The sequence below is a fragment of the Xyrauchen texanus genome, chromosome 3 (genome assembly GCF_025860055.1).
Source record: "Xyrauchen texanus isolate HMW12.3.18 chromosome 3, RBS_HiC_50CHRs, whole genome shotgun sequence".
In the NCBI taxonomy this organism is placed as follows: Eukaryota; Metazoa; Chordata; class Actinopteri; order Cypriniformes; family Catostomidae; genus Xyrauchen; species Xyrauchen texanus.
The window spans coordinates 14,816,318-14,835,244 of NC_068278.1; the positions used below are offsets into that span (position 1 = coordinate 14,816,318).

Genomic DNA, 18,927 nt, shown 5'->3' on the forward strand with positions numbered 1-18,927 from the left:
AATAAGCTACTACTTTACTTCTTTTGGATCAAAGGCAGTGTGCCTTAATACTTATGTATGTATGTATGTATGTATTGTTTTTTATTTTTTTATTTATGATAAATACTAGGTCTTGGAAATGTAATGCATTAATTCACATTGTGTGTGTCACATATAACAATAAATTAAAACAAAATGGAATAAACAAAGCACATAGTGTAATTGGCACCAGGTCTGAAAGGGTTAATGTATAGAGGTACACATTAATAATATATCACATATCAAAAAAATATATTATGTTGACCTTCGCCTAGTGTTTCAAGCCAATCCACACCTGATTTTAGGGCAATGTGCCTGACCCCTTTAAATTTGCCCTTAGCTATAGTTATACTCTTTGGGGACTTTTAACAGTGATTGTAATGGGACAACCCTGGAAAGACAGGGCACTGCCCTGTGGTTGTTCAGTTTCACTCTGACAAAGAAATCAATACTGTTTTTCTTTACATAAAAGCTCAGTCATAGATCTCTTGCAATTCACTTCAAATAGTTCTGGGAAAATTTAGTCTCTCAGATCCACTCCATGGAGCTTCTTGGTGGACTCTAAACCTTCCACCTGATTCTGTGAGATGCAGTAAGTCAGATGGCTAATTTTGTGATAATGCATGAACATGAATGAATAGTAATTGTGACTAAAGTAAGATCTATCATTTTGAGTTGGCAGACGAGATGAGTTGTGCCAATCATGGGGGACAACCAACAAACCCGCAACCCTTGAGTAAACATTGTTGCCAGGTTTAATATACCTGGAGAGAGCATTCCCATTCATCTCAATGGCAGTTGGTCAGCTGGTGCATGCAGTTCTGGAAGTATGCTTCCTGTATTTTACAATCTTTGCTTCATGGGCACTCAGTTCCAGAAACTTGGTGAAGTTGTGGCATCTACCAGCAGGGGCTAATTGCCAAAGCTAGCAAAACATTGATTGCCTAATTATTACTCAATGCACGTGCTGAGTCCATTCAAATAGAAGTCTTAAAGGGATAGTTCACCCAAATATGAAAATTCTCTCATCATGTACTCACTTTCATGCTATCCCAGATGTGTATGACTTTCTTTCTTCTGCAGAACACAAACAAAAATTTTAAGAAGTATATTTTAGCTCAGTCGTAGTACAAGTATTCCATACGACTAATTTTTTATATGTTAATTAGGTTTAACATGTCTTCTGAAGCAATGTGATTTGAGGGAGAAACAGATCAATATTTCAATCCTTTTTTACTATAAATCTCCACTTTCACTCGTGAAAGTGATAGTGGAGAATTATAGTAATAAAGTATTTGAATATTGATCTGTTTCTCACCAACACCTTTCATTTAGCTTTTGAAGACATGGATTTAACCACTGGAGTCATATGGATCACTTTTATGCTGCCTTTATGTGATTTTAGAGCTTGAAAGTTCTGGTCACCATTCATTTGCATTGTATGTGCCTACAGAGCTGAGATATTCTTCTAAAAACTGAAATAGCTGTGTTCTACTAGCTCTGTTTCAGGTAGGCTACTTTGCTGTTAAGCATTTCAAATTGCATTAAGAAAATTATCCATGCAAGAATTGAGCTCCTTGGCACCACTTTGTGTAAATACAACCAATACCAACAAGATATTTATAATTTGTTTCTCTCTTTAAAATGCACCTTTGTTATTATACCACCAGGGACTCAGTTTGAGAAGACAGCGCTATTAATTGCATTCCATAAATTAAATCAAACACAGCTTGTGTAAGTACCACAAACGTACCTGTACTTCAGCACTGGGCATTAAAATAGCCATTGTCTCTTGTGTAAATGAATAGATAGGCCAAAATGCAATGGACTGCAAGCTGGCAGTACAAACAGCTTCTCTACTGTGGCCTATTAGGGAGCAAAAGCCCAACATAGCATAAAACATCCACTTTGTAAAGGCGCTTTTGGTATGGTGATCCTGAACGTTACGTATTCCCAAGCCTCTGTTTGATTTAAAAACAAACTGCTGTTTCAGCTTTTTTCCCCTCTCAGCCTATTTTTCCAGTCTCTATGTCGATTTAATATCTCCCCCAATGGATTGTTTGGAAAGAACGTTAACCTTGTTGCTAGCTTAGAGGAAAGTTCCCAGGGTAGTCCATTAGCATCTGGTGAATGGTGCTAACCCAGTACGGCACAGCTAATCGTTTAAATGGGTCCAGAGAGGTCCCATTATATATATATATATAAGTTCCATTTACTCAAAGGAGCTCTTAAAAAGTTGAAACCCTTCCTTCCTTTCTATTGTTCCTTTCTTTCAATCAATAAATCATATGCTTGTCTTGTGAGAGTTTCTTGAATATTTAATAGAAATGGCTGGATTCCTTTTATCTTCCATCTCACTCAAGAAACATCAAGAAATCTTCCCTAACCATTGACTCACCATTGATTTCTTTTATCGCTCCCATCTGAAGAAAGAGAACACTAAGATACAGTAAAAGCTCTGGGTTTAATGTCACCTATTATGCTACCTGCTGATATTGAGTCCAACAGCATGCTTGCTATTGTGATATTGCTCAAGTGTCCTTAATAAGCCTAGCTAATCTGTGAGAACATGACTCAGACTGTTTAACATGGTGTTATGCCCTTATTGGCTGTGTTTTTGTTGGCATTGGTAATAAACTTGATGTAATGCTGTTCATTTTATTGTGCACCCTGCTAATTTTGACACTTCTACTCTATGTCACAAGTACTTTATGTGTCACGCAACACTGTCAAATCTTAACCTGGGAAAGTCAGAATTGTGTTTTGACAGATTGTCACTATTGGCAAAGAAAGTGTAATTGTGCAGCTTCTCAAGTTGGACTGAGTGATTTTTGGTTAGCTGAGTAACAGAAATGTCCCCAGACCTCGGCTGAAGCCCTTACAAAAATGTAGTGTCATGGGAAACCCCCGTGGCAAACATTTGTAGCAAATTGTTTAGTTTGCTGCTATTTGCCACAATTCAACAGTTTTAGCAAGGGAAGCCCCGGATCTTTTCTCGATAGCCTGTATGTTTTAGAGGTATAAGAGTATATAAAGTAAAATAACTAGTCCATTATGTGTGGGTCATTATGTAAAATAATGCTAAGTTGTTCACTCTCTGACCATACACAGCCCCCTTCTATGAAAATGAATTGTGACGTAGCAAGTAACTTTTCAAACCAGCTCTTCATTTTATAATTTTTCCACCCCTCTTACTTCAGCTGCTATCAGTCTGAAAATGGACAAAAACATATATATATATATATATATATATATATATATATATATATATATATATATATATATATATATATATAAAAGCATTTTTAGTGCTTGCTGTTCAGATAAAGTTAATCTAATCACATAAACAAAAATATGGCTTCAGATATATATTGTTGATGAGAGAGGTCAACGGAGAATGGCCAGACTGGTTCGAGCTGACAGAAAGGCTACGACCACTCTGTACAATCATAGTGAGCAGAAAAGCATCTCAGAATGCAAAACACATCGAACTTTGAGGCAGCAGAAGACATTGTCGGGCACTTTATTAGGACCGTAGTGTTCCTAATAAAGTGCTTAGTGTGTATATATATATATAGAGAGAGAGAGAGAGAGTGTGTGTGTATGTGTGTATATATATATATATATATATATATACACATAAACTGGCAGCCAAAAGTTTGGAATAATGTACAGATTTTGCTGTTTTGGAATGACATTGGTACTTTAATTCCCCAAAGTGACAGTCAACTGATCACAAAGTATAGTCAGGACATTACTGATGTAAAAAAAACAGCATAATCACTATTTTAATCAAATATTATTTTTATTGTTTGATATTATTCATATAATTTTTTATCAAATCCAGACAGGACCCATTTCCAGCAGCCATCACTCCAACACCTTATCCTTGAGTAATCATGATAAATTGCTAATTTGGTACTAGAAAATTACATTATATCAAACACAGTTGAAAGCTATTTGGTTTGTTAAATGAAGCTTAACAATGTCTTCAGGGTTGGGAGGTTTACTTTTAAAATGTATTCCACTACAGATTACAGATTACACAGAATACATGCAGTAAAATGTAATTTGTAATTTATTCAATTAGATTACTCAATGTCAGTAATGTATTCTAAATACTTTGGATTACTTCTTCAGCACTGGTAGATTTTTTCCACTTGTTTTGACTATTACAATTCTGTCACTACATTAAGACAAAATACACGTTAAAAACACATTCTCTGAAAAACCTAAATATCTTATGCAGAGTTGCTTCTAAAACGAGATAAATCTAATTGATGTTGTTTTAAGGATTTTTTGATATTTTTACAGGAAAACAATACAAAAATTATTATCAAGAATACAATTTTTGCCATAATATCAAAGGTCTTATAAGAAAAAAGTAAAGTATGATCTAAAGTGAATTTTCTTGATAAAAAAATATGATCTTTTCTGGTAACATGTGCATGTAAAATGGCTAGAAAGAGCATTTTAGCTTAGCATAAAGCATAATTTACACAAGATTTATTTATTTTTCTTCTGCTCCAAACTTACTTCAAACGTACTTCTCTGTCTTCTTGTATGAATGTAACCCACCATAAGAAAGTGTTTCACCGCTGCTCAAATGCACTTTGGATCGCATCATTTATATGTATAAATGTTTTCCATCTGAAAGGATTAAATATTAAATGAAACAAATAACAATAAAATGCAAAGTAATCTCTTCAGTAATCAAAATACTTTTTGAATGTAACTGTATTCTGATTACCAATGATTTAAATTTTAACTGTAGTGGAATACTTACTTATATTTTGTATTTTAAATATGTAATTCCATTACATGAATTCCGTTACTCTCCAACACTGTATATTTATATATAAATACATACATACATATATATATATATATATATATATATATATATATATATATATATATATATACACTGAAATTTGACCTTTGAACTGATCATGAAAATTGCCACTGTATGTTACTTAGGGCCACTGTAACAATAAGCCATGTGCTGGCTTATATATATATATATATATATATATATATATATATATATATATATATATATATATATATATTTATAAACCTTAACGGAAGTATTAATAGCAAAAAATCTAAAATCCTGAACAATTGACCTCCGGAGTGAACTATTTACAATTTTAGTAAATAGATTTGCATTAAGATTTGGCACTAACTGTCTAATCCCCATGTCACGTCTAGCGACACCTCTGCTGAGGAAATAATACTGTCATCTCTGGAGGTCAGTGATAATGACCTAATTGTGTGGCCACTGAAGCCAAGGTATGACTTCTCATGCACTCTGATGTCCATGGTCGCTGTCAAACTCAGGGTTGAATCTGCTCTGTTCTCTTTGTGGAAGTGTCAGCAAGAAGCAATCTATTATCATGGCTACTTTGCCAATCATTACTGTTGCTTCAAGGCAAGGGAGTAGATTTAGAGTGAAGCATTTACATGTTTCCATTGATCATATTATAAATAATGGGGGAGTTGTACTTGTTTGTTTTGATTATCGTATATATCCCCCCTGGAATCTACGCCACTGCTTCAAGGTATAGATAGCCCATCAATAATGATGTTTGTTCAGTGGAACCTGAATTATATTGCAACAATCATAATAATTATGTGTGTTCTTACAAGGTGGTCTACAAAATATTGACACAATATGTAGTTTAATTAATACTCAGTAATGTAATCAAAACCTAAAATCAACAATGTTATTTAAAACGACATATGAAAAACTAAATTTTACTTGCACAATTTAGGAATAAAAGTTACTCTGTACTCTAACGTTCAAAAAATCCAACACATATATTAAATCTAAGCAGCCAAAATGCGTCATAAGGAACACATCACGGGTACGATGTCAGAACTATAAGAACATTTACAGTATATATGATGACCAACATTTACACATCAACATCTATTATTTATTAGCAACTTGAAACGATTAGCCAAAAATAGCAGAGTTCATTTACATATAGAAGTCATAGAGGTACGGAATCAAAAAGTAGGGTGAAAGTAGACCGACTTGATTGCATCATTCACAGTGCGTCATGGGAGTGGGCGGCCACTGCTGGGTAAATGTCACAAGCTTTGTTGGCTTACTAACAAATACTCTGATTGGTGGATCTGTCCCTGCTGGATCATGGGTAGTGTAGTATTTCTCAAGGATTTACAATATTAAACAAAATGTTTAAACAATGAAGTAAAAATATTGAGGACTAATGTCTTCAACAAAGGCATATACCAGCAATGAACAACCGCAGAGCTCATGGTATGTTTCTAAGTTATTGACCTTTAAAAATGTATTTGCCTATGGAAAAAATGAATAGGATTTGTATTTCCAGAACTGTTGCGCTCTATTATAAGTTAAAAAAAGTGTACATATGGCCCCTTCAAAGTATGACTTCTTTAGGTGTCCTTAAAACCATCTTTAAAAAAATCAATATAGCTCTAGCGTTATGATAGTAGCACAGGGGTTTAAGGGAAGGAAGTAGAGGGGTGTTCATCAAAAAAAGGTTGAGCACATCTAAGTAGCAAGAGCATTACAAATCTCTCCACAGTTGTTTTTGTCAGTCATTTTGCATATAAAAACCATCTTCATATTCTACCAGTGCATGTCATGGAGTGTCTCCAGAGGACTGGCTTAATCGTGGATCAGATTCCTAAATGATTCCTAATAGTTTCCTAAAGTGCTTTGCGATATCATACAATGTACATCACTTACCTGAGGATGATGCTCAGATAATTATTGAACTTTCTGACTGTGCCGTCAGACACACAAGAGAATAGAGGCATTTTGCTGGACATTCATGCATGAAAGACATCCATCCATCCATCCATCGTCAACCGCTTATCCTGTGTACAGGGTCGCGGGCATGAAAGACATGTGACATCAATTTCTAAAGTATCTCAAGCATGTCATGCCAATGTTCAGATCCAATGGCTAATCAGAGATTATTTGAATGAACTTGTTATTTGAGCATGTAGTTATTTTGTCAAGACACTAGACCATGAAAAATGGCTGCCTGTGATTGAAATGCATATTTGCACATGTTGGTATTGTGTTGGTTAACTGTTTAAACTGGATCAGTAGTATTGCTGAAATATTTAGTTGTGTGGTCCAGTTCTGATCCAGCTATGACCTAAAATACTACAGTGCATTAAAGTATAATGTTTGCATTTGCTAACAATCACTATTACATTTTAACAAGTGCAATCCAACACACTCTCAAGGCGAAATCATCAGGATTCATATGACTTTTCTAAATTTGGCTAAATCGTATGATATTGTGTGACTACACTGGTTTGAATTCCTACGACTTTCACTACAGACAATGATGTCGCTGGATATCATTTCCATCTAATACGTGACAATTACTTGCTTCTCTCACACACAACAGCTTCTTATCATGCTTACACACTCTACTGATTGGTTAAGTTTAGATAAGGGCATAATATTAATAAGTATCTTAGCTTATAACGAGCTACATTGTGTATCATGCAGACTGCAACAGCTGACAGGCCAAGATCACAATCTTTTCAAACTCATCAGCAATATTCAAGGCTTAAGGCATTACACTTTATTGTATTTGCCATTGTCGATAAGTGGTTTTTCAGGGACAGAGAGGGTGTTCATCTCCAAATCCTCGCCAGCTTAGAGAAATCATTTCACTTTAAGACCAGGTCTAGCATTTCTTGAATAAAAGCAGTTCTGGAAAAGTGCTCTCAATGTAGACTTTAATGAATAATGTTCTTGTGTAAGGCAGACTCAGGTGGGTCCTAATCTGCTAAATCTGCTCGGATCGAAGGCCTCCCTGATAAAACAGCTAAAAAAGGTTTTTTTACTTGCAGCCTTACATGCTACTTGACATGTGCTGTAGCAAAGCATCTTTTAAATTGGTTGTTATGGTGACTTGGTTGGGTATTCTGGGGGTCCTTCACCATGGGAACAGAATAAAGATCATTATTGTGCAATACACATGTCCCTATCCATTGATTTATTTTCCTCTCTGTTTAGCTCTGTTTTCTGTTGACTGAAATTGGAAGAAGGTTCCTATACTTTTACTGATACACAATTTACCCCTTTAAGGAATGATTCACCCAAAAATGAAAATTCCATCATAAATTACTTGCCTTCATGTCATTCCAAAACCATGTCACTGTCTTATGCGGAATGCAAAAGGAGATGTAGAAACTGATCAAGCCTACTTATTACACACATTTACTTAATTAATCAATTCACTACATATTTTACTGAGACTTAAAATGGGAAAAGCTCATCTTTGAAACAGTAATCAACATGTTCTCAAGGATAGATGAAAACCCCTTTGAATTTTTTTTCAAAGCCCTCCCAGATAGTATTTGGTCTATGTGCTGAAGATGATACAGACTGTAATGTTTATGAAGGTGAAAGCAATGTGCTTCACTTGTAATCATTTATCAACTTACAAAGACAAATTTGTAGTCAATAGACTCATTAGAATTCCTGGTGGAATGGACCCATGCCTATGGATTACATCTTTTCCATGCTCATTAAACAGTCTTCTAAAGTAAAATCAATTCGGTTAGCAAGAATACTTGAGGGTGTACAGTATGTGTGTGTGTGTGTGTGTGTGTGTGTGTGTGTGTGTGTGTGTGTGTGTGTGTGTATGTGTGTGTGTGTGTGTGTGTGTGTGTGTGTGTGTGTGTGTGTGTGTGTGTGTGTGTGTGTGTGTGTGTGTGTGTGCAGGTAGTTATACACTTGTGGATGCAGTCTATGTTTAGATATACCAAACATCATGTTTCCTTTACATTTCATTGAAGACATTGATGCATGATTTCAAAGCCAGTGTTTAATTCATACTGTAATTATAAATAATACATCACAATATCATAAGTGATGCTTAGTATCACAAGCTTGACAAATCGCATGCTAGTTACTGGATCAGTTGTCTTTATATCTTTGAAGAAAAATTTTCATGGAATGATCTCTGAATTAACTATTTTTGAAGTTTTGCAAGAAACATTTAAATCCTGAAGGACCTTCATAGTCATATGAAGGTCCTTCAGGATTTAAATGTTTCTTGCAAAACTTTAGTTATCACAAAATCCTGAAATATGCCATGACTTATCACATAATGCATTATTATCAAATAAATATTTACAGTTAAAAAAGTTTTAGCCTATTTTTAAGATTTAATATTTCAATTTCATTGCAAAATTCCATCAAATCGTATTGTGTATTTTGTTAACAAAATTAAATGCTAACACTTACAATAAGGTTCCATTTGTTAACATTATTTATCAACATTAGTCAACATCAACAAACAATGAACAATACTTTTAAAGCATTTATGTAAATGTTAATTTTAACATATTTTTATACACTATTTAAAGCAAAAGTTGCCTTTTGTTAATATTAGTTAATGCACTATAAACATGTACTAACAATGAACAAGTACGTTAATATTAACTAATATTAATAAAGATTAATAAATGCTGAAAACAATATATTGATAATTTGTGGATCATGATACCTAATGCATTAACTAAATGTAAAAAAATAGTTTTTTTCTTTTAAAGATTAATACATTTAATTTGATGGAATTTTGTTATTAAATTGAAATGCATAAATCTTAAAATTATCTTCTGAATATAGAGCATCTTAAAAGATGAGCATGCCAGGAGGTCAGGCTTTTAAGAACTGTACAGGCATAAACTGTAAAATATACAGTATATATATATATTTATATGTGCAAAAGTTTTATGCACTTGTGAAAAATGTTGCATAGTGAGTATGTCTTCAAAAATGTCTTCAAAAATAATAACATATATAGTTTTAATTTATCACTTAATGTCATACAAAGTCCAGTAAACATAACAAAAGCTATATCACCTTTGGCTACAAAGTGCAATAAATATAAAACAGCTAAATCAATATTTACTGTGACCACCTTTGCCTTTAAAACAGCATCAATTCTCCTTGCTACATCTGGACACACTTTTTCTTGGTTGTTGGCAGACAGGATGTTCCAAGCTTCTTGGAGAATTAAGTTCTTCAATTTATTTCTGACTCAATTGCTTCTGTCTCAATATGTAATCTCAGACTGACACAATGTTCAGTGGGGGGCTGTGTGGGGGCCATGACGTCTGTTGCAGGGCTCCCTGTTCTTCAATTCTAATCTTTTCTATTTGCAAAAGTAATGTTTGGGAGTCTGACATTTATATTTCCTATTGACACTCTAAAGCTGAAGATATAAATAACCATCTTAAGACAAATGCTTTTGTGAAACATCTTATGTGCTGAAGACTTTTGCACAGTACAGCAAATTTAATAAATATATACAATTATATATATTTAAGCAATATCACATGAGCAAGAGTGTGATATGTCCCTACATCAGCACTGCAGTGATTCGGCCGCAGCCACGAGTGCAGTAGGTAATCACAGCAGTGCTGATTTAGAGACATACAGCATGATTGCAAGTGTGATATTGCTTATATACAACAGTTCAATGAACTAGTACATTTTTATTCATTTGGAAAAACTGAGTGCGGTCATAAAAAAACGCATTTTTGCATGGAACTACTTTCTTACACAACAAATCATAATCTGCCATTGCTGGTTCAAACCAAATGATACGTCCAAGCCTCCATTAGTAATTAGAAAAAGTCACTTTAGGAATAGTATCACAGCTTGTGCTGTTTCAAACAATTTATTGAATAAAAAAGGATGGATGTGTGTGTGTGTGAGAGAGAGAGAGAGAGAGAGAGAGAGAGAGAGATGGAGCATGTGCAATCAACTGTTGCCACACCCAAGAAGAGATTCTGTCAACTTTCTGAAGATCATCTTTCTCAGTGTAAAAATAGCGTCCAAGCGGGGGTATTTCTCCCTATTTCGTGGTAGCCGGTGCGCAAGAGTTGATCACTATAGAAGCTGCAGTGTCCTCCGCCATTTTAAACAGCACCCATTGTGTAATTAATCACTCTGTCGTGTCTCTCAGCTGTGATGAGCTGTAATTCTCAAGTTGTTAGTTTAAAGCAGTTTAAAGCTATTTCCTAGCTTTAGTAGTGTAGTTTATACAAGCGATCACGAAGAGCTGACTCTTAGACACTGGCTGACGAGGATTCACATCACCTAACTGGCTCATTTTACACCAAAGAAATTATCTTTTGCCATCACCTGCTGGCTAACATATGTAATGTATGACTATATGTAAACATATGTAAAACAAAAGACAAACTGTAGCTTTTAACACATTTGTACTGCTCTTAGAACGGCACGAACACAAGCGTAGTGATACACACAAAGTGAAGCGTCGGAGTGCTGATGGTATCAGACCATCAGTGCTTATGGAACATCTCTCGTCCAATCAGATTCATATATATATATATGTAAGCGCAGCGTAGTTCTAGCAGGAAGACAAGCAGCTTTACATCATTGCACCATTAGCTGGGTAATTCCTAGGCAATCACATGTAAGCCGTTGCTCACAATCTATCACATTGCTGTTTCATTGTGCTAATAAATCAAAATCCACCGCCCCACCACCACTAGTTGAGTCCCATCCTGCATGGGGGTAGGCTCCTTGCCCCTGTCTCCGGCAGGATATAGTACAACTACTTCGGACCGCCAGACGGGGCCTACGCCAAAGAGATACATTACTTTTCTGTTTTATATTCATCAAATAAATGTCATCTTAAATTTCACTCAAGTCTGCAAGTCTTCCTAATAGGAATACATATACATCCTTCTTCTATGTATGTGGCTCTGGAAAAATATCAGACATGCTTGTTTGTAGAAAAAAACGTTGAAATTGTCATTATAATTGTCATCAGAATTATAATTTTGCTTAGTTGCTATAATTAACCACTTAAATATTTCATAGACTGAATGTGTGGCAATGTGCCTCACCATCCATATTTGCTGGATTCAGATTTATATCCTGTCACATTCTTAATGACAAATCCTCTTTTCCCTTTCATTTAATTCTATGCTAAATGACTTTGCTGAACAGCATTGGCGCTGCATTAGCAATCAGCTCTCCACTCAGTATCTCAAATTTTCTGTTATTAAGTCAATTTTCATCCACTCATAAAGAAAGGCACTTGTAGGACAGTCAAGGGCAAGTGGTGCAAAGTAGAGCAAATACATTAGGCCTCCTGGTATTGAATCCTGAAAATAATGGCAAATATAGTCGTCAGTTTAGAGTTGCAATGTTAAAAAAAAAAAAAAATTACTCATAAATATTTCCTTTTAGCACCTTTCTTTCAGTGAAAACAGAATCCATAGGGCTAGAATGAAGAGAATGCAATGATTCGGCCAGGCCTGACGTGATGCTAATGGTCGCAGCGCCTGTTTCTTATGTAAATCACTTCATTTGCAACAGTTGTTTGTCATGCTAACTCAAGCCATAGTTCATTCACTAGCCTCTGAATAACACCAACTGACAGGCTCGTTAGTAAAGCCATGGATCAAAAGGTTTGATGCATGCTGCAGAGTCCCTGATATGGTTGTAAATTCCTATTGAGTCTATTTTTTGGTGAATTATTGGACACTTTATTTGGTCTACTTGATACATGCTTTGATTCATGAGGTTTAGTAAGGTGACAGGAAAAATGGCTGATGTAAAAACCCCTAATTAAACTGTAACATGGTTTGCTATTTTGCCTTCAAATGCTATTTCTATTTGTGGAATAAAATATTAGCTCAGTTTAACTGACGTGCCTTAATCATGGAATTCTATTTTTTCTCTTTGCAAATTGAATGTTTCTTTCTCTGCAATTTACCATTCAGATTGCATCATTCCAATCTTTAATCACCTGTCACATCTTGAATTCTCACTGCCTCTTCTCCATTCAATTTCCTTTCGTCGCATTTCCTTTGGGCGCACTAGAATGCAATAATTCAAATGGAACAATTCCACTCCACTCCTGTCTCCTTATAGAGATGTATACGAGGAACACCTCATTAATTAACGCACTACTTCGTTCAATTTGTTCGGTAATTCAAAATGAGACATAGAATGCCTCGCCATTTAAGCAATTTCTTACTTTAACAAACTCCGAAATAAATGAAAGCATCAAGATTGCAATTTCCTCATGGTTGCACACACTTTCATAATGCGATAAAAAAAGAGTTTGTTTGTGTGGTGCAAATAGGGGTAGGGTTGGAGGGGGGCGGGGGGTTGTTATTTTAATGCTTATTGTTTTCACTTTTTTTCTAAGAAAAAGCCACATGGATTATATCCACGGGCAATTGCCCCATCACACAGATTATTTCAAAGGAAATGTACGTGCTTGTGGGAAAATGAGTATTTTCCCTCCAGCTTCTTATATTGCCCATGTGGCATAAAAAAGTGTAAAATTACAGAGTAAAAGGACAGCTATTGCAATTTACATTAAAACAGTAAAACTTTGACATTTCAAAGGCATATTACAGATGTTGATTCCATTATCTCTCATAAGGCTAGAGCACAAAAAGCTGCAGAAAGCCCCCAGGATCTAATCGAGCCACACTCATTGACCAACAGATGTGTATCATGTTACTGAGTTCAGCAGCAGCCACTCCACTACATCCAGAGGTCTATTAGGGGGTGTTTGGTGTCATGTTGTAATCCCATATATGCCTTCTTTTGACATAAAGCAGAGCCTATGCAATGATGGGCATGATGTATTAGGATCTGTGACCTCTCATTCAGCGTATCCCCTGGGGCGCTGGAAGCACATAATCCGATGAAGCTATTGAAACCATATATACGTTAACAGCATCTGTTTCCAGAAAAGTAGTTGAGAGGAGCTCTTTGCCGTTTAATGTGTTTGTAATGGATTGGCTTTCAGAGGCATTAGCTCATCCCTTTAAGAGGTATTCATATGTTTCCATAGGCCACAGCCACGCAAAAGGTGTTCAAACTTCTAAACAAGAGTGAAACCCAATCTTCAGGCTTTTATAATCAGAGCCTTTCCATTGAATGAATGCGATGATAAACATCAGTAATCCTATGGAGGGAAAATGTTAATGCCACTATCTCAAAGACTTCCACTGGAGAAGTTGCATTCTGGCTGTAGAATGCATTTATCAGAAATGTTGGCCTATGGGCAGAATTTAATTATTTGTTGTTAAGGTTGGAAACTGAAAACCGGTTCTTATTCAGATTATTTTTAAATACTGGAACTGACTCACAATATGAATAAATCTTATGTTTTTCTTTTTCTTTTTAAGAATACTAGGGATACACCAAAGTTTCGGCCACCAATATTTATCAATTATTGACCATATTAAAACAATCTGCATATCGGTTTTAAGCATGAAAATGTCGATAAGAAAAAAACAATAATTAATTATCATCACACTTTGTAAAAAACATGAATTCAAATGCACAATCCAGAAATAATGATAGCCACAGAATGTTGAACGGTTGGCACTCCTAAGAACATGTAATATTTCATTTATAATAATTCTCGTTCTCACATTAATGAGGAAAAACCAACATTACAGGTGTGACAGTTGTGAAAGGTGTACTTACAGATATGGTGAGGCAAAACCATCCATTAAGTCAACACATCTGATTGAGTTAAGATTGAAATCGCAAGATGGTCTTGTGCGATTACTTGAACCTTGAAAGCTTAAAAACAGACTGCATTTAGCGCTACAGTCAGCATTGTATAAGCAAGCGGCGCCCTCTAGCATTGTCTATGGCATTATCAATTATCCATCATGCCACATCAGAACTTAAAAGGGCGTTTTATTCATTTGGTAACTTTTTTTTTTCTTCCATGATGTGATTGCCCAACATATGCATAATATGAATTTGTGATGTTCTAATATAGACAGTACAAACATGTCAAATGTGAGTTCTTTTGTTTTGAACTGCAAAATCAGAAGTGCAAAAATGTTTTAGAAGTGCAGAATAATCTTTTTTTTTTTCACATCAATCATCATGCTTTGATATTTAGCTATATTTTCTATATTTTTAGAAACTTTTTATCTTCTATTTATCTTTCCTTGTGGCTCTCTGTAGAATTGAGGCATGTCATGTGTTCAACAGATCCAACCCATGTTCAATGGAGATTAGTTATTTTTAGAACAATAACAAGCTTATGTATCTCTTGTGTTTACAAAAAAGTTTTAATGGATTTTTGTTAAAATTGTTATCGGTATAAGCTAAAAATATCAAATCATTGCGTCCCTAATAAATACTTTAAAAATTATTTTATAATTTATTGGAATTGGATGATTGTCATGATATTTAGTTCAGAACTTGAATGTTTGCGTTCTTCCATAGCACATATTTCCTCTGCGCTGGCTGCAGAGAACAATAAACATACAGCATGACTACACAGCATAAAACCTTTAAAACTCCCACAAACTTACAAGTTGTAGGTTTGAATCAGTCTAATGATTCACTCACTGACTGAGTGATTCTTGACTTATTCACCAAACCACAAGTTGTGTTATTTTTATCATTTACAAATCGACATGAACTGAGAACTGATATTGTTTTATGTATACTTAAGGGACCTTCATATTGACCATGTTTTTGTGTCAGTCTGCGTTGCTTTTCAGTGATTTTTAGTGCATGAGCCCCTTGTTTTTATGACACAAGTGTAAAAAGAACTTGAATGAGCCCCAATACTTGTGAGATTTAAATCAGTTTAATGACTAACTGGCTGTTCATACCATGACATGAAGTTCAAAATACATATTCACACAAATAAATAAAATGTGCTACCAAAAATAGTTACGTCTCTGTTTAGTATATTTGTTAAGTATAGATAGTTAGAACCAATTATTCTTCAAGTAATATAAGAATCGTTGATGGAAATATTAAAGAGCCAGAACCAGTGAAGTGGAATCAGAACAGTTTCTCATCCTTAGAGGTTGTAAAATAGCTTGGCATATCATATATTTCTTTCTCTTGGCTTTATATAAGTCTCTGGATGAATGTAAAGTCTGTGGAACCCACCACCAACTTCCACCCCCATCCCCCACCACATTTAGATTAATCTTCCAGAGGCCACTGGATGACGATAGGACAACAGCTAATTCGTCAATGATCTTCCCACTAATCCCCCACTCTTTGCCTGAAGGCGCTCAAGTTATGGATCCCTCCCCCAAACCCAGCCCCCCTACAAATATACTCTTTCACATGCTGCTTTGCGAGCACACACGCACACACACAGACACACACACACACACACACACACAGTCAGAGTCTGCCTCAACATGTCCAATGGGAGAAGATGAATGTTAGAGGGTAGTTTGTAGTCTGCCACACTAGTGTCCTGGGAGGAGTGCTTTTGCGCCGCCTGTGAATGAGAACTAAAGTGTTTATTACAGTTTGGGATGAGGTGTGGTGAGACAGGGCGGTGTCTAGGCTTTGTCTCGGGCTGTGAGAGGGGAACACGATCTGTTAGGAGGAGTCACACTCAAACAGGAACTACAGAGGATAGACGCACTGTTAGTGTGGTCTCAATCATGCTGGAGGGCAGGAGGTACCTCTGAAGCCTCCCATCAGGCTTGAGTTTCTCTCGGATCTTTGAGCAGGTTCTGGATATAGCTGGATCACTACTAAAGATGATACTACTCTTGTGCTGCTGTGGTTTGATACTTTCATAGGATTTATAAGCTTGAACTGAGCTTCTGCAGCTACCAACTTTTTCCACAGTTCAGCTTTGCGAAAACTCTTTGTGTGTCACCTGTAAAGTGATTCAAGTAAAGTACCCGGTTTAAATGCGAAGCATTGGTGGAATATGGGACATTTGGTTGTTCAAGTGGATATGCCATGGATTCTCTGTTCACTACTCCTTGTTATTATGATAAGTATGTTTTATTTGTTCCACTGTTTTATAAGGGAAGATTCCATAGTTGAATAGAGTGCATATGAAGAGAGCTTGCAGGAAAATAACACAAGTTTGGTTGTGTTCTCAAATATCATCAGGTGGTCTCTCTTTATAACAAGTGTTTTTTGTTTGCTTCAAAAGATGTATTCTACTATTTTTAATCTTGGTCAACTTTGCATTTGAAAATTAAGGGTTACTGTTGAAGTTTCTAATTTTATCTCCAGTACAGGCAGATTATGATCAGGGTATTGAAGTTTCTGAGCAATCGATTTGGCATGTAATCTTAGGTAGTTAATCTTAAGAGCCTTAGAGATAGTGATCAGTGATGCCTACTGTGTCCAATATGTTATCGGACAAACCTCTGCGTGCTATTCGATATCTCACCTCACTCCGATCGGCTACAAATGGAGAATCTCTGTTAGGGATGACCACCTTTCCCCTCTTTGTTTAGGCCAATGTATTCAGAATATGAATTCATTGCTCATTATTTGAAATTAGATGAGTCTGTCTCATTCAAGGCTTTTCAGCTGTAAATCATTCACTCTTGCATGGCATTAATCGCAGAGGTGGGTAGGGTAGCCAAAAACTGTACTCAAATAAAAGTGCTAATACTTTTGGAAAATAATTACTCAAATAGAAGTAAAAGTACTAATGTTAATAATTACTTGAGTAAGAGTAAGAATCTATCCAATTAAAATAATCGACAAATAGTAAGTTACTAGTTACTTCCGATCAGATTATTATAATTAACACCTTGCAAGTATGGATGCATGCATGTATCTTTAAGCACTCCGCTGTCAAAGCATGAGATTAATATATTTAATGCAGTTAAGGCATTTATTTACCTAATTTGGCATGACTTTTTCATTATATTCTTTCCATGTTTACGATACATTTTGAGGGATATACACTCACTGAGCACTTAATTAGGAAAACCGGTACACCTACTTATTCATGCACTTTATCTAATCAGCTAATCGTGTGACAGCATTGCAGTGCATGAATCATGCAGATATGGGTCAGGAATCAACAATCAGCATGTGGAAAAAAATGTATCGCAGTGATTTCGACTGTGGCAGAATTGTTGGTGCCAGACGGGCTGGTTTGTGTAATTCAAAATTCACATTTTGGTTATGACTATGTGTGTAATTTATATTGTAGAACAAAACGTCCAAGTATCTTCAAGTAATGCATACCAACAGTCTCTAGAGTTTACTCAGAATGGTGGCGAAAACAAAAAACATCCAGTGAGCGGCAGTTCTGTGGATAGAAATGCCTTGTTGATGAGAGAGATCAATGGAGAATGGCCAGACTGATTCGTGCAAACAGAAATGCTACGGTTAAGGCCTATTCACACTGAGTCTGCAAAAAAATTAAACCAAAAAACGATTTTACTCCTGTACAGTAGGTGGCACTGTTTCGGTGCTGTTGTCATAACACTCTCCTTTCTGCACCCTTAAGCAGTTAGAGATTAATATACTGAACACTGTTAAAGCATTTATTTACCCACTTTGGCATAGCTGTTTCATTATGTTCTTTCCATTGGGTTTCATTTTGAGGAGTATATAATTTGTGTTTTTTGATGTGTGTGAGATGAGTAAAAAGTGTTATTTCATATTTACTTTCACATGTATTTTGCTACAAGTAGGTCTATATGCGAGACTTCAAAACTCAACTTCTCTTTTTATAATGCCTGGATTAATGTCTGGATAATATAACACAAGGTACAGTGATATAAATACACGTGGAATAATGCACATTGAGAACTGCTCACTGTGTTTTAATTATGTAAATGATTGCAATACTTTATTATATTGTTGCAATAAAAATAGCAGTGTAGTTCTGAGATTTATTTGTCTAAAACACTGCATGTAACAATTTTTTATGGGATATTTTACAATGAGCTTAGTGCAAACAAACTTGCCAAAACTCGCTGCAATTTTTAATGCCATGAGAATGTACAGTCAGATTGATATACATATTAAATAATGTACATTAACACAAAACACCATAAGCAGACTTTCAAAAACAGACAGGGTTTTTGCAGTACAAAGGGTTCATGAACCTCAAC

At 35.5% G+C, this 18,927-nt stretch overlaps 1 protein-coding gene across 2 annotated transcripts in view; it reads left to right on the forward strand.

Moving 5' to 3' along the window:
- The window catches only part of LOC127630504 (transmembrane protein 132E), a 432,450-nt gene that overhangs the window by 260,833 nt on the left and 152,690 nt on the right, over positions 1–18,927 (forward strand). The window contains exon 1 of one of the 2 annotated variants that reach the window (XM_052108082.1): positions 16,467–16,836. The exons of the other annotated variant lie outside the window; for it this stretch is intronic. Coding sequence (XP_051964042.1) covers positions 16,767–16,836 — 70 coding nt within the window. The 5' untranslated portion in view covers positions 16,467–16,766. Of the gene's footprint in view, positions 1–16,466; positions 16,837–18,927 lie in introns of those variants that run through there. 2 annotated transcript variants of the gene reach the window in all.